At 65.0% G+C, this 13,965-nt stretch overlaps 2 protein-coding genes across 3 annotated transcripts; both read right to left on the bottom strand.

Moving 5' to 3' along the window:
• Positions 1-3,678: 3,678 nt before the first annotated feature.
• GP1BB (glycoprotein Ib platelet subunit beta) lies at positions 3,679-5,032 on the bottom strand. The gene is made up of 2 exons (XM_025858010.2): positions 4,903-5,032; positions 3,679-4,606 (listed from the first exon to the last, which is right to left on the bottom strand). Exons 1-2 carry the CDS (start codon positions 4,910-4,912, stop codon positions 3,990-3,992), a joined length of 627 nt encoding a protein of 208 aa, XP_025713795.1. The 5' UTR covers positions 4,913-5,032; the 3' UTR covers positions 3,679-3,989.
• A 141-nt stretch (positions 5,033-5,173) lies between these two features.
• On the bottom strand, positions 5,174-13,962 carry SEPTIN5 (septin 5). Of its 2 annotated transcripts, XM_025858008.1 has the most exons (12): positions 13,920-13,962; positions 13,769-13,779; positions 9,144-9,240; positions 8,949-9,035; positions 8,571-8,694; positions 8,349-8,483; positions 8,037-8,154; positions 7,797-7,898; positions 6,917-7,013; positions 6,696-6,831; positions 6,346-6,448; positions 5,174-6,242 (listed from the first exon to the last, which is right to left on the bottom strand). In XM_025858008.1, the coding sequence occupies exons 1-12, from the start codon at positions 13,960-13,962 to the stop codon at positions 6,186-6,188; spliced, it is 1,110 nt and encodes a 369-aa protein (XP_025713793.1). In that variant the 3' UTR covers positions 5,174-6,185. The 2 variants fall into 2 exon arrangements, with proteins under 2 accessions (XP_025713793.1, XP_025713792.1); XM_025858007.2 differs by lacking the exons at positions 13,769-13,779; positions 13,920-13,962 and adding an exon at positions 9,897-10,468.
• Positions 13,963-13,965: the final 3 nt, after the last annotated feature.

Below are 13,965 nucleotides of genomic sequence, written 5' to 3'. Positions count from 1 at the left end.
GTTTCCAGATGGGACTGGTGGAAGGGGGCACCTGGGGGTGGGAGGCCAGACACCCTGAGCAAAGGGACCTGGCGGGTGTCAAATGGCCAGCCCTAGCTCCCTTTGTCTCTCTCTGTGGTTGTCTCTCTGTCTCTGTCTTAAGCTCTGTCTCTGTCACATGCAGCCCCCCTTCCCGAAGGCAGCCTGGGTGGGTGGGAGTGGGAGCCGGTGATTTATCGCCTGCTGCCTGTCTTCCATCGGAAACGCCGGGGGTGGGCGCAGACGGTGCGGTGAGCTATGGGCCCCCAGGGCCCCGCCACCCACCCCAATGTTGTTGCTCTGTCTGGGCGGCGGGTGCGGCCCCCCCCCCACACACAACGTGGCCAGAGCTTAGGCCCCTCCAGACCTTCCCAGGGCCTCGTCCACGCGGGCCCCACTCAAGTCTCTGCCCAGTGAGGAGCCGCCCCCCTCCCCAGGCTCCCGCTCATCTCCCTAGGCTGGAGGGGGCCCACGGAGGAGCCGTGCACACACCCCCGCCCCCAGGTTGGTTGGGAGGCGGTGGCGCAGCCTCTGTTCCACTCCCCCGGGGTGGAGGGGAGCGCGCTCTACCGCCACCCGGTATCAGCAGAAGCGGCTGAGGCCAGCTCCTCACAGTTGCCCTCCACGTCCGCCACGCAGCAGCTCCTTCCAGCCTTGCCGCGGTGCACACAGCAGGGGCTCAATAAGTGTTTGAGCAAACAGGCGGCGGGAGGGCGGATGGTGCACCTGGGCTGACACCCCCTCCGCCCGGCGGAAGAGGTCCCTTATCTTCCCCGTTGATGGGCTGTCAGCGATCAGAGGGAGGGGAGGGGACGGGTGGGGAGGTGATGGGAGGGGAGGGGAGGGGAGGGGAGGGATGCAGAAGGAGCGCGCTCACCCCTCGCCGTCTGTTAGCGGCCGCTCGTAGCACCCTTCCCTATTCCCACGGGGGTGGGGGTGCGACCCGTCCGCCGAGTCGGCGACCACCCCCACCAGCCTGGGCAAACCCTCCCACTCCTGGCCTCTGTTTCTCCGGGGACCCTGGTTGCCTGCACATGCGGCACCCACCTCGGCCGCCCTAGCCCCACGCGGGCGGTTTCCACAGACCGCGCGCGCCCTCTGGTGGCCTGCCGGGGTCGTGGCGAGTGAGGGGAGAACTGGATGCCGGTTTGGGGCCGGAGGTTCTCAGCCCAGGCGGCACCCACGCATTTCACAGACAAGGACACGAAGGCTACCGGCGGGAGGTCCCGGCTGTGTCTTCCCCTGCTCAGGGGTGGGCAGTGGTGTGGTCAGAGGACCCTTGGGCTTCTGGGCAAAGGGCCCTGAATCAGCCAGCCTGGGGACTGGAGGTGTGGGGGGGATGGGTAGCGCCTTGAGTGGTCACCGCCGTGTTCCCATCTGGAAGGAGTCTGAGGCCACAGCGAGGGCCAGACTGTCAGTGGGGAACAGAGCCTGGGGCAGGTATGTTGTCCATTAGATGGAGGACAACGCTGGGGGGAGGGTCCTGATAGGCCGTTGAGCCGGGGTAGGGATGTACACACTCCCCTCCCAGCACCGGGCCATTCAGGGGCGCTGAGCTGGGACCATCCTCTTCTCCACACTCCTTGGAAGCTGAGGCCCCAGGGTCAGTGCATGGAGGGTCAGCTTGGGGTCAGAAGTTGGGCTTGGGCGCTCCCAGGCGGTCTGGAAAAGGTTAGCCAGTGAGGCCAGGCCAGCACCCTCTGTGCTCAGTACCTTGGCAGAAGCCAATCTAAATCATGGAGAATTGGCAAAAGAGAGAGAATCTTGGAGAAACCATGGAATTCATCTGCCCTATCTACCAGGGAGTAAGGAAGTTCTTCCTTAGGTCTGACCACACTGTGATGCCAGCCTCTTTCCTCCATCAGAGAAGCTCCAGCAGCTTCTGCAGCTCCGGGGTCTCAGGGCTGTGTGCCCACCTGCTCAGCTGGACACTGGCCCAGAAGCCCTCAAGCTTGTGGGCAGTGGGCAGCGGACCTGGGCTCCTACTGACCCTTCCCCAGAGTTCCTGCTGGAGCCTCGCCTCACAGCCCAGGGGGACCGCCTTCTTTTAGCTTGGGGTCACCTAGGATGCCCAGGTCATTTTCTCCTGGGCCCTGCATTTGCCCCCGGAAGACCTCAGTAAGGAGGAAGAGAGAGGGGCCCCAGGGGCCTGGTCTTAGGTCTGCTCCCAGTGCAGCTGTGGAGGTAGTTCCAGCTTTAGCAGGAGGGCCCCTCTCTGGCATCTGGTTTCCTCCTCTGGAAAGTAAGGGGGACACTCTCTCCCTGTACCATGTTGGGACTGAGTTGGGAGGTTGCCTGTGTACCTTGCTGTGACAACGACTGTTACCTCTGACCCCTACCAGGGGCTCTGAGTGTGCTGAGCCACCCTGAGGGTGGGGAGGGGGGCAGTTCATTTGTACAAAAGGGGCCACCAACCCTGATGTGCTGATAAGGCCGGATGGACGATTGGACAGTTGGCCACAGCCCACAATGGGCCGGATGCCCCGCACCTGCCCACAAAGGAGGGGCTGCCTCCTGCCTCATGTCTGACCGGCAGCCCCGAGATAGCATCAGCCCAACCGGAGGGTCATCCATCTTGTCCCACAAAGACTGGGACAAAGGCCATGTCAGCGGCAGCCTCCCGACCTGGTCAGTGGGGGCCAGAGCCTTCCTGTGCCAGGCACCTCAGGCCCAGGCCTGAGGCTTCTTGTCAGGGTCCTATTTGGGGTCCATAGAGAGCAGCCTTTATTGTTTACAGGGTCAGCCAGGTGGGGGCCCACCCGAGGGTGGGGGTAGGACTCCCAGAGTGAGGAAAGCATCAGGCCCTCATTTGGGCACCCCAGGCCCCTTGTTAGCAGCTTGTGCGCTGCTGGGTCACCCCGGAGGAGTCCCATGCCCTGGCTCCCAGCCTGGGGTTCAGGGACTAAGGCTGGTCTGGGCAGTCAGAGGCACCTTCCCGTAGGAAGTGGCAGCCAAGGGCAGGACGTGATTCCAGATACCACGCAACCGCCTGGTACCCACTCACCCCTGCGGGGACCTGCCTCAGAGGCTGAGCTTCTAATTCAGATGCCCAGGGAGTTCCGTGGGCCCTCAGACCGTCCTCGCCACCCCCAGTCCAGCCCTGACCGTCCTGAAAGCTGCTCGCATGGCACGGTCACGGCCACTCACACTCGAACAGTCCTCAGAGCCTTTTCACGGCCCCTCACTGGCCCCCAGAGACTGCTACTGCAAACATCCGTTCTCTCTCTCTTTCTCTTAACCACACTGCCCTGCAGTGCCCTCAGTGTCCCTGCGGTCTTCACTGTTCCGTGTCCTCACTGTCCCCACAGTGTCCTCGCTGTCCCTGGTGTCCTCATTGTTCACACTGTCTTCATTGTCCCCACAGTGTCTTTGCTCCCTGAAGTGTCCTGACAGTGTCCTCACGTCCCCACACTGTCCTCACTCCCCGCAGTGCCCTCCCCACCCTCCAGTGTGGTCACTGTCCGAGTTCATCTGTGCTTTCCGCTTGAACTTCTGGGAGAGCGAGGGGTCCGGGCGAGTTCACTCGCTGACCCCGTGTCTGGCCGGCAGTTACTCTGGGCGAACAAAGATGTGATGCGTCCCCTGGAACCGCCTCCCCGGGCCCTTCCTGCGGTTCGCGGAGGGCAATTTCCGGGTGGCGGGGCGCAGAGACCAGTCAGATAGGGAGAAGGGTTTATTCTGCGCTGGGGTTTGGCGCGGGGGTGTGTGTGGGGGGGAACCCCCGCAGGGGCTGTGGGCTGCAGCTCCCCCCCCCCCCGCCCTGGCTCCGCGGGCCCGGGGCTATAGCGGCGGGCACGCAGCAGTGGGGCGCGCTCGGACCCGGGGGCCTGCAGCCGGGGGTTGGGGGGTTGGTGGTGGCTTGGTCTCGGCAGTCGTGCCCAGGCGGAGGACGAGACCCGGTCCCGGTTAGCGCGAGGGCCCCCAGCGGGAGGGTTCCGTCGGGTCGGCGCGCCCGCGTCGCTCAGCGCGTCTCAGGACTCCTCTCGGGACTCGCTGGCTCCGGCCGCCTCTGCCATCAGCGGGGCGGTCAGCGACAACGGGTGCGCGGCGCGGGCGCGGGCGCGCAGGCGGCGCAGGCGGCACAGCAGCAGCGTCAGCAGCAGCGCGTGCAGCAGCCCGAGGACGAGCAGTAGGAGCTGCGCCGCCAGCGCCCCCCAGCAGAGCGCGCCCGGCGCACAGGCGGCGCGCAGCTCGTCCTCCGCCAGGTAGGGCAGCAGGCGGCCGCGCAGAGCGGGGGGCGCGGCGCACCGCAGGTCGCGGTAGGGCGCGCGCTCCGGCCGGCCGGCCAGCCAGGCGCGCAGCGGCACCAGGTGGCAGTCGCAGCGCCAGGGGTTGGCCCCCAGGTGCGCGGTGCGCAGCACGGGCAGCGCGTCCAGCAGTCCCGGCGGCAGCGCCGTCAGATTGTTGCCCGTCAGCACCAGCTCGGTCGTGTCCGGCGGGAAGGCGGCGGGCAGCGAGGCCCACGTCAGCCCGCGGCGCCCGCAATCCACGCGCGTCCCCGCGCAGTCACACGGCGCCGGGCAGCCCGCGGCGGGGCGGCGGGGTGGTGCGAGCAGCAGGAGCAGCAGGCTCAGCGCCCCGCGCGGCCCTGGAAGGGAAGCGCCGCAGTGAGCCCGGCGGCCTGTGGGGCACCTGAGCGGGTCCCTGTGCACCCGGAGCGCTGGGCCCGGCTCCAGCCGCTACCCGCCCCCCACCCCCACCCCCACCCCCGAGGCCCCGAGGCCCCGAGCCCCCTATTGCCCGCAAGCCTCTCCATCTCCATTATCTCGCGCGCGCTGGCTAGAAGTTCCCTCGAAGTCCGACCCAAATCTCCCTCCGGCAGCGCCTCCCAACCCGACTCGGCTCAAGGAGCGCAGCCTGGGCCCTGCCTGACCCCAGACTCACCGGAGCCCATGGCGAGAGGATGGTGACCCGGCTTGCTCTGGAGCGCGAAGCCTTGGCTGGAGAGCCAGGCGATAAGGCCGTCCCGCCCCTGCCAGGCCCCAGTGCCCCCGCCAAACCGACCACAGCGCAGCCATCCCCCAGAAATAACCCGGAGGCGGCCGAGGGGACAGGCCCTGCGGTCCCAGATAGAGCCCTATCACCAGGGCCCGCAGGCCGCCACGGCTTCCGCCCCCATAAACTCCCAGGGGCGCACGGATCACTCTGACACCGCTGCGACTTCACCAACATTGTTCTCCTGTCACCAGGACAGGAGGCAGCATTCACAACCGAACAAAACTGGAGAATGGGGTTTGGGGGAAGGTATCATGCTGGGGGTAGGGGGTGGGGGTTGGATAGGCTAGGGAATTCAGGGCAACAGTGCTGCTGGGGAGAAGGAACCTCCAGCCACAGGCAGGGAATGGCAGTCTAGGGATAGGGGGTTGCCAGGCTGCCCACCACCCACTGCTCCTGGAGCCCTCAGGCCAGGCCACAGCCACAGGTGACGAGTATGGGCGATCACAGGTGTCCCAGCCCACCAGCCCCATGAAATCCTTGCCTGTGGCCAGCTGCCCTCCTTCGGTCTGGAGGGATCATGAGCGCTTCTGTTGCCCAACCCGCCCACTGAGCTACCCGGGAAGGGGGTGTGGAGGTAAGGAAGGACCTGGCCCACCTCGGCACAAAGTGAGGTCTCAGCATAAGCTGGGTGGCCCAAGGGAGTGGGCACATGAGGACTCCCATGTCCACTCTGCAGCACTGGGGTGGGGAAATAGGTCCGGGATGCTTGGCATCTGCTCCCCTATTCTGCCTTGTTTTACCCACCCGCCTGAGTAGGGCCTGGAGTTGGAGTTCATGACCTTCTAGGCCAGGGGTAAATCTTAAAAGTCATGCCCCAACCTAGCTGCTGCTCTCCCAAGGGCAAAGGGGGCCAGCTGTGGGGGGGGGGGGGGGGCTGCTCTCTAGGCCTCTTGGAAGCAGATACAAATGAGGGGAGGGACCGATGCTGAGAATAAATTAGGGCTGGCTGGGGGCCGTGACCCCGCGTCTCTGGGTCAGGTCAGGAAAAGTTGGGAACAGTCCTGGTCGAGGTCACTCTGGGACTGGGGTTGTGCCCAGGCCTGTTGGAGATCCAGATGATTCCAGGGTTGAGTCCAGGCCAGTTGGGGTCCAGGGATGGGAAGGGCCAGCCTGGAAACTGGCAGTCTATCCATGGCAATGTGGGGCTGGTCACAGTGACCCAGTGGGGGTCACTGGTCCTGCATTTGCTGCTTCATCTTCTGCAGCATCTCCTGCATGCGCCTTAGCTGGAGGTGAGGCAAGAAGAGTGGAGGGTGGAGTGAGAAACGTGATAGCAGGGGCCTGACCCCTCCCCCCCAGCCCCTGCTCCTCCCCTGTGGCCCTACTAACCTCCTCATCCTTCATCCTGATGAGCTTTTCTGTCTCAGCGTCAGGGGTAGGCAGGGGCAGAATGGGGATGGGGCTCTCTATGCGGCTGTCCTGGGTCAGTTTGCTGTGGGCCAGACAAGAGGAACAGAGAGTTTGTCTGACACCCACCACGACTGAGGCCCCCCCCCCCCCCCCCAGCTCCCACGCCGCTGGGTTGGCTCTGGGAAGAAAAGGTGCATGGTGGGGGGGGCTTATCTGGCGAGTTGGGGCAAAGTTCAGGTCTGGGTGGGCAGCAAGGACCAGTCCTCTGTTAGGGAGCCGCGGCTGGGGCCACGAGGCACATGATCCAGGTCTGGGTCAGGGCTGCGCACCTGGTCATCTGCTGGATGCAGTGTGCCCGATAGTTCTCATAGTGCACGTCGCATGTCACGTCCTTGAGGTCATGCATGTGTGTGCGGATGAGCATGTTGCGCAGCTTCACGAAGTCGCAATGTGCCTGGTTCTCCACTGTGGGGCAGGAGTGGGTGGTGGGTGGGTGCAGGCCCAGGGGAGCCTTCCCACCCCCTAGGCGATGCCCCATGTCTGAACTCACCCTCCACGATCCCCCAGGGGTACAGTCGCCCCCGGACCCGCTGCCCCTTGGCCTCCACCACTGTGTTGCTGCCGATAACTGCGAACGGCGCACTCTCCTGGGGAGGGCAGGTACAAGGGCTCATGTCCATTTAGCATGAGTATGGGGTTAGTGGCTGAACAGGGGCACGGGCACTCCACACTTGGTTGGCCCCTCCAGCATTATCAACCGCCTCTCCCCAAAGAGATCCTGGGGTTGCCCAACTCTTTTGGCCTCTCTGAAGCCACAGCTACAGCACAGCTTATACCCTAGGGGCCTTTGCTGGGCGGTGCCCACCAGGCACATCCTCCCCTTCTGACACCACCCCCATCAGGAATGGCTCCATCTAGCTACCTTCGCCATCCCTCCCCAGAGCTGAGCCTGTGCCTCCTGTTAGTGATGCTGACTTTGGCTGGGGCCAAGGGCCCCATGCTGCTCCAGGCCCAGTGGCCGCCTATCCCATGTCGGGCTTGGTTATTGCCACTCTAGATCCTGGGGCACCCAAAGCCACAGCCACCCACTGGAGCTCAGAATTCTGAGAGCCAGGCTTGTGGCCACTGGGCCCTGGGCCAGACCCTTCTGCTGGCGACCCCTTGGAAGAAGACTGAGGAGTAGGGTTAGAGTGGAGGCCTGGCCAGCAACTATGCCTTTGGGTCCTGGCGAGTGCTCTGTGACACATGAACAATATGGGGCCAAACTGCACAAGCCAGTGGGGACCTGGGGGACTGTACCCCCCCAGCCCCACGTGAAGGGGCTCTACTGGCCAGACAAAAGACTCCTGTCCCCACTGGATTGGACCTGGATGCTTGGCCCCATGTAAACTGACCTCCAGTTCCCTCCTATGCCACACCAGGCTGCTCACCTTCAGTTCCCGATCTTGCTGCTTAAAGTCCTCGTCCTCATCGGAGTCACACTCGGGGAACTGGTACACGTGGATGCCGAACTTGTCAATCTCCTCCCGGATCTGTGGCAGGGCAAGGGCTGTCAGATTTGAGGCTGGCCAGGTACCCAGGGCCGGCCGCGTTGGCACCCAGGACCCGCACGCCTGGTGGTCTCCGTCCCAGAGCCCTAGCCCATGCCCCGCCTGCCAGAGCAGGCTTACCCGCTCCTTCAGCTTCCGGATCTCGCCGGGGACGAGACAGTCAGCTTTGGCAATGAGGGGCACGATGTTCACCTTCTCGTGCAGGGCCTTCATGAAACCCACATCCACGGGCCGCAGCCTGCAGAGAGCAGCCAGGGGTGGCAAGGGGCAGACTGGGGGTGGCAGGGGCCCAGGGACAGGTGGGGACAGGCTCAGGGAGGGCATGCTTGGGGGCACACGGGCAGGGGATAGGCCGTGGCTGGTACAGCCTTGGGGATCCGTGGCAGCGGGTGCCCCCACCCCCCCGAGCCTGTTCCCGGGCCGTTCACACACCCGTGCCCAAAAGGGGAGATGAAGTACAGGCAGCAGTGCACACGGTTGTCTTGGATGTTCTTGCGGTTGAGCCCGCTCTCATCGCGGAAATACTGCTCGAACTGCTGGTCCACATAGTCCGTGATGGGCTTCCAGCTGCAGGGGGACAGGAGGGTCCGTGAGGCCAGAGGGGAGGCTGGGCCAGCCTAGGCAGAGACCGTCCCCCAGCAGGGCTTTGCTCACCACTCCGAGTTGTTGACAGCATCCCCGAAACCTGGCGTGTCTACAATGGTGAGCTTCAGCTTCACCCCCTTCTCCTCAATGTCCACCGTGTGCTTCAGGATCTCTACAGTCTGGCTGATGCGCTCTGTGGGGGTGGGGGCATTGTCTGGAGGGGGGTCTCTCCAACTCTTATCCCCCACCCCCACTGGGCAGCCAGGACCCTTGCTCTCATTCCTTCTAGTGTCTTGGCCCTGGCCTGATTATGATCTGGGCCGCTCCTCCTGGACCCTGAACAGGAGATCCATGCTGTGGGAAGAGAGGAGCAGGGTCTGGACCTTTTGAGGAGTCACAGAGCAGGGGATGGGGAACCAGGACCAGGGCTGCCTGGGGCCCACTCACCCTCAGCACTGAGCAGCTTCCGGTCCTTGTACAGGTCGGTCAGGAAGAGGCTGTGGACCAGTGTGGACTTCCCCAGGCCCGACTCACCTGCCAGCAGGTATAGTTGGAAGAGTCAGGTTAAGTCTGAGGCCTCTGTGACAGAGACTGGCTGGCTAATGGCCCAAGCCACCCTACCTGGGAGTCCAGCCCACTCACCAGCCACCATGAGCGTGAAATCGAAGCCCTTCTTCACAGACTTCCGGTGCACCTGATTGGGCAGTGTGGCGAAGCCCACGTACTGCTTGTCGATATCCTGGGGGCCGGGGTGGGGCAAGTCAGGGGCATGCTGGGGTTCCTGGGGCAGTCTGATTCCCTGGTCCCTCCCCGGCTCATACATGCAGGCAGCAGAGGGCGGAGTCCCCTGGGTGGGGAGTTTCAGCGGCACAAATGGGGTGAGGGCCTGTGGGCAAAGGCCTGGCGGTGGAAAGGCAGGTAAGGGGGTGGCAGGCATCCTTGCCCCAGGCTCAGTGAGGGGGCTTTGCAGGGACCTGACAATGTGTCTGTGTGTGTAGAGTTTGGGATGTCCCGCTGCAGCAGGCACAGGCTGCCCTCTCTTGGGTGATGGGAAGAGGGCACGGGACCAAGACCCCTCCCCAGGCAGGAGAAGCCCCCTGGGGGCTCTCAATACTCCCCCCTCCCCCCCAGTGTACCAGGGGGTGGCAGGCCCCATCTGGCCGTAATCCAGCAGCGGGGGTGGCTGGCCGCTGCTACAAAGGCGGAGCAGGGGCTATTTATAGACAGCGGCACCGAGCCTCCCCCGCCCGCGGGGCCCCACTGCCCACCCCTGCAGACCCTGGCCCTGCCGGTCCTTGGCACGTCCCAGAGCCCCTCGGGACCGAGCCCCTCGGTACCGGGCCCCGGCGGGCGCACACACACTGACCCACATTCCACTCCCCGCTGCAGACACACCTTGAGCCGCCTCTGGGCCTGGGTCCGCGGCGACAGCAGCTGCTCCACCAGGCGGTCCTGGGGCGCTGCCAGCGAGTCCATCGCTGCGTTCACACCCCTGACCCGGTCAGGCCCACAGCGGCCGGGCTTACGGGAGGAACTTACGCGCGGTACTGCCCCGAAGCCCGGTTCTCGCCCCCGTTTTACGGACGCGGGAACTGAGGCCGGGAGAAGGGACGTCGCCCACCCGGGGTGCCGCCGACCCCGGAGGCCGTGCGTGCCATGCCTCTGCCTCTGCCGACCCGCCCCGAGCCGCCCGCGGCGTCGCAGCCACAGGCAGGCCCCGCTCCCGCACCCGAACCAGAGGCGGGGCCTCTCCGGCGCTGACGGGGGTAGGGGGGGGGTTGGGACGAGACCGCCCCACCCGTGCGGTCGCTGGGAAACAGTCGCCTGGAAATTGGGCCGCGGGCGGAGCCACCGGAAAGCTGCTGCGGACGGCAGGGCCGAGCCTAGGAGCGCGTAGGCGCGGGGGCGGAGTCCCGCTGCCGGACCTGCCGCCTCTGTCCGGGCGTCGCGGCCCCCCGGGGGGCGGGGGGGGAAGCCGGGGCCCACCCAAGGGCCCTGGGGGGCGGGGTTGTCGCCGTCCTGCGTCCCGTCCCCCCCCAGGTGCGGCGCGGCTTCCGCCCGCCAGAGGGCGCCGGGGGACCGCTCCTGGCGCACCCACGCGGGTACCGGCCCCGCTCAGAATTCTCTCCTCTGAGAATTGGCCCGGAAACCTCCCGGCGGTGTCACGGCATCCCAGCTGCCCACGGCCACACCCCTCCCTGCAATGCTCCCTCCCCCTCGCGTGTATGTGTGTGTGTGTGTGTGTGTGTGTGTGTGTGTGCGCGCGCGCGCATGCGGGGGATCAGGGGTGTTTTTGGCTGGCGTGGCCTCCCCAGACGCGTGGGAACTGGGAGGGAGCAGAGCCCACCTCCCCAGCCTGGACCCGCTCCCATCTTCCCGCGGGTTTGCAGAAGCTTAAAGCGGGGGAGGGGGGTTAGTTATAGCACTAGAGGCCTACCCACCCTACCTCTGGAAACTTGGAAGCTGCAGCCAGCACTGGCCACAATTGCCCCCAGACCACTCCTGCGAGCAAAGGTGGGGGGGGTATGTGGAGTGAACTTACCCCCTCCCCAGTATGGGGCTCCCTCTGAGCTTCCTTGCCTTCTCTGACCCACAGGACTGGGCCTAGGGGGACTGGAGAGCTCCATCCAGTGTAGTTCTCACCTTCTGTGACCACCCCAGGGACCACAGGCATCTCCTGGGCCACCAAACCCTTCCTCGTCCTTTCCTGCAGGACCCCACCAGAATCTGAACCAGCCAGTACCAGCTGGGTAGAGGGAGGCTTGAAAAGGAGCTGCAACATGAAGAGACATACTCCTTGGACTGTGCATCAGTGGGGAGAAGCCACCCCCCAGCCCTTCCCCACCCTGGTCCTCCCTTCTTGGCTCCCCTGGTTGAGGGGCCTCTGTCTATCTGTCCAGGCTCATGATGCTGCCATGGGGCCGGGAGGCCACTGGCACCTGGGGAGAAGGGGTGGGCCCACAACTGGGAACAGGAGAGTCTTTCATCCAGAAGAGAGCCGGGGAAGCCAAGAGAGTCTTTCATCCAGAAGAGAGCCGGGGAAGCCACGGGGCACCTCCCTCAGCTCTCCCTGATGGGCCCTCAGTCCTTAACCTGAGAAAGCCTCCATACTGGCCCCAGCCCTCTGCCATGCTAACCTGGACCAAGTTCCACCCAACCTCTACCTGGAGGCCCACTGTAGACACAGCCCCTCAGCCTAGCCCCCACCCAGACAGGCTGGCATCTCAGGCTCAAGGCATCTCCAAGGTAGGCACCCCTGGGTCTGGGCCTCAGGCTGAGAAGGAGCCTCAGCACTGCACAGCCCGGTGGCTAATGGAACTTGTCGCTTCCAGATTGCCTCAATTTCCCCATTGGTAAGGCACAGCCTCTGGGGAGGCCCAAGTCAGGAGGGCAAGAGTCTCACTCCCAGCTCCCAACCCGCCAGCCCCATCACCCGAACTCACCCAGACAGGGCCTGTGGATTCCCTGGGGGAGCTCCAAGGGAGGGACCCTGCCACCCTCTCTCTCTGGCCCATGAAATACAACAAATATTCCTCAGGGCTTCCTGAGCCATAGACACAGCTGCGCCCACCTCCTCCTGGTGCCTGAGACTCTCGAGGCATTTCCATTCTTAGAATCACCAGAGTCAGCTCTGGAAGCAGCCGCCAGAGCCAACAGAGCCCCATCACTGCCTGAGACGGGTGGGGGTCAGAGGATGGGGGCCAGGGCCACCAGAGCTCCCCCCGGTCCTCTTTCACAGCGACTAAAGCTCAGTAACACCAACAATGCTAACAGTGAAGCTGCCACATGCTTCCAGCTTCCCCCAGATCCTCGGGGAGCCTGCCCCAAACACCTGGCTCCCTGGCTTTGTTCCCAGGGCTCCCCCCCCCCCTCCAGCTGCATGGTGCCCTCTCTCTCTCTGGTCCTAGGGGCAGAGGATGGGTGAGGCTGCCTCCTAACCAACCACAAAGGATGGGCAGACACAGGCCTGAAGGAATTCCTACCTCTGCAGGAGGGGGTCCCTGTATGGTACTGGGCAGCTGCTGCCGGGCCCAGTGACTCCAAGTGCCTGCAGGCCCAGGAGAAGCTGTGGGGGCTGGTCTCCCGGGCCTTCTCTCTCTCTCTCTCTCTCCCTCAAACAATAGCCTGGCAGCATGTGTCCCTGCATCTCAGGCATTGTCTGACCTGCCTTGATAGGAAGGCAGCTCCTGGCTCAGGCTCCCTGAAGCAGCCCTGGCCAGCAGGGGGAGGGGGAGGGGCCCCTCCCTAAGAGCCTCACCTGTCCCAGGGTTGGGTGTGTCCCTGCCAGAAGACTGGCACCTAGGAGCCAGTGACTCCAGGCCCCCACCCCACCTGCTGGGTCGCTCCTGGGGCTGCCACCGCACCCTGGGCCAGGACTTCAGGGTTCCACCCAGCATCTACCCACTGTGTAAATTCCTATCCCTGAAAAGGGCTGCCAAGGCTACCTTGGTGCCAGAGTTGGGTCCAGAAAATCCCCCAAACGTGACTGAGCTCAAGCCAGAGAGGCCCCCAGCAGGGCTGCCCCAGAGCCCCCTGCCCACCTGGTTACCCACCCCTACTCCACTCTCAGGGTCTCCCAGCTCTGTTTAACCCCAGCCTCAGCTGGGTTCCACAGTGGGTGCCCAGGTCAGCCTCCTGTCCGGTCCTGCTTTCCCGGAGGGTAGGGACCAGGCCAGCCCCTTTGGAAAGCCACAAGCCTCTTTGTACCCATTAGGCTGGAAGACCCGCACTGGGCACCAGCATGACTCAGACCCAGACCAGGCCCTGGAGGCTCCCAGTCTGGGGAAGAGGCCTGGCCACAGATCAGCCCACTCAAATTGGTGTGTGTGGAAGAAGAGGCAGAAGATGCACAAGAGTGGGGTGGGGCTGCTCAGGTTCTAGGCGCTGGCTGGTAGACACAGACCCCTCCCCAGCCTGTGGCCTGCCAGTGTCTGTGCCCCCACTCAGGACCCCCAGCAACGAGGCCCAAGGCCAGGTCAGGGAGGATATGCTGGAGCTGGATCAGTGGGAGAGGGACACCCGGCCCATCCCCCCAGCCTGGGAGGGGCGCCTGTGCTGTAAGGGTCAAGGGCCAGGCCCCCAGCGCCCTGGCGCCCATAGCTCCCCTTCGCAGACCCAGGCGCGGCGGCACTGCCCCAGCTGACAATCGGTTATCGCGACAGGGAGGGATGACGGCCGGCGGGGGCGGGGTCGCGCCTGGGCGCCGGCAGCGTTGGTGCCACAATGGGTGACAGCAGGCCCGGGGGGGAGCGGCGGCGCGCACGTACCTGCTTGTCCTCTGCAGGGTCGGGGTCGGGTCAGGGTCCGCGTCCGGGCCGGCGGGCGGGGGAGAGAGGAAAGACACGGTGAGAGGCAGGCGGGCGGGCGGGCGGCGGGGACAAAGGCGCGCGCGGGCGCGCGGGCAGGCGCCGGGCTCACCTGGGGTCGCCAGCTTGCTCTTGTACCGCAGGCCTGTGCTCATGGT

The sequence above is a fragment of the Callorhinus ursinus genome, unplaced genomic scaffold, assembly GCF_003265705.2.
Source record: "Callorhinus ursinus isolate GAN/ISIS: 27379988/994484 unplaced genomic scaffold, GSC_fseal_2.0 scaffold115, whole genome shotgun sequence".
In the NCBI taxonomy this organism is placed as follows: Eukaryota; Metazoa; Chordata; class Mammalia; order Carnivora; family Otariidae; genus Callorhinus; species Callorhinus ursinus.
The sequence above is the reverse complement of the archived record's forward strand: the minus strand, read 5'-3'. Positions and strand labels throughout refer to the sequence as shown.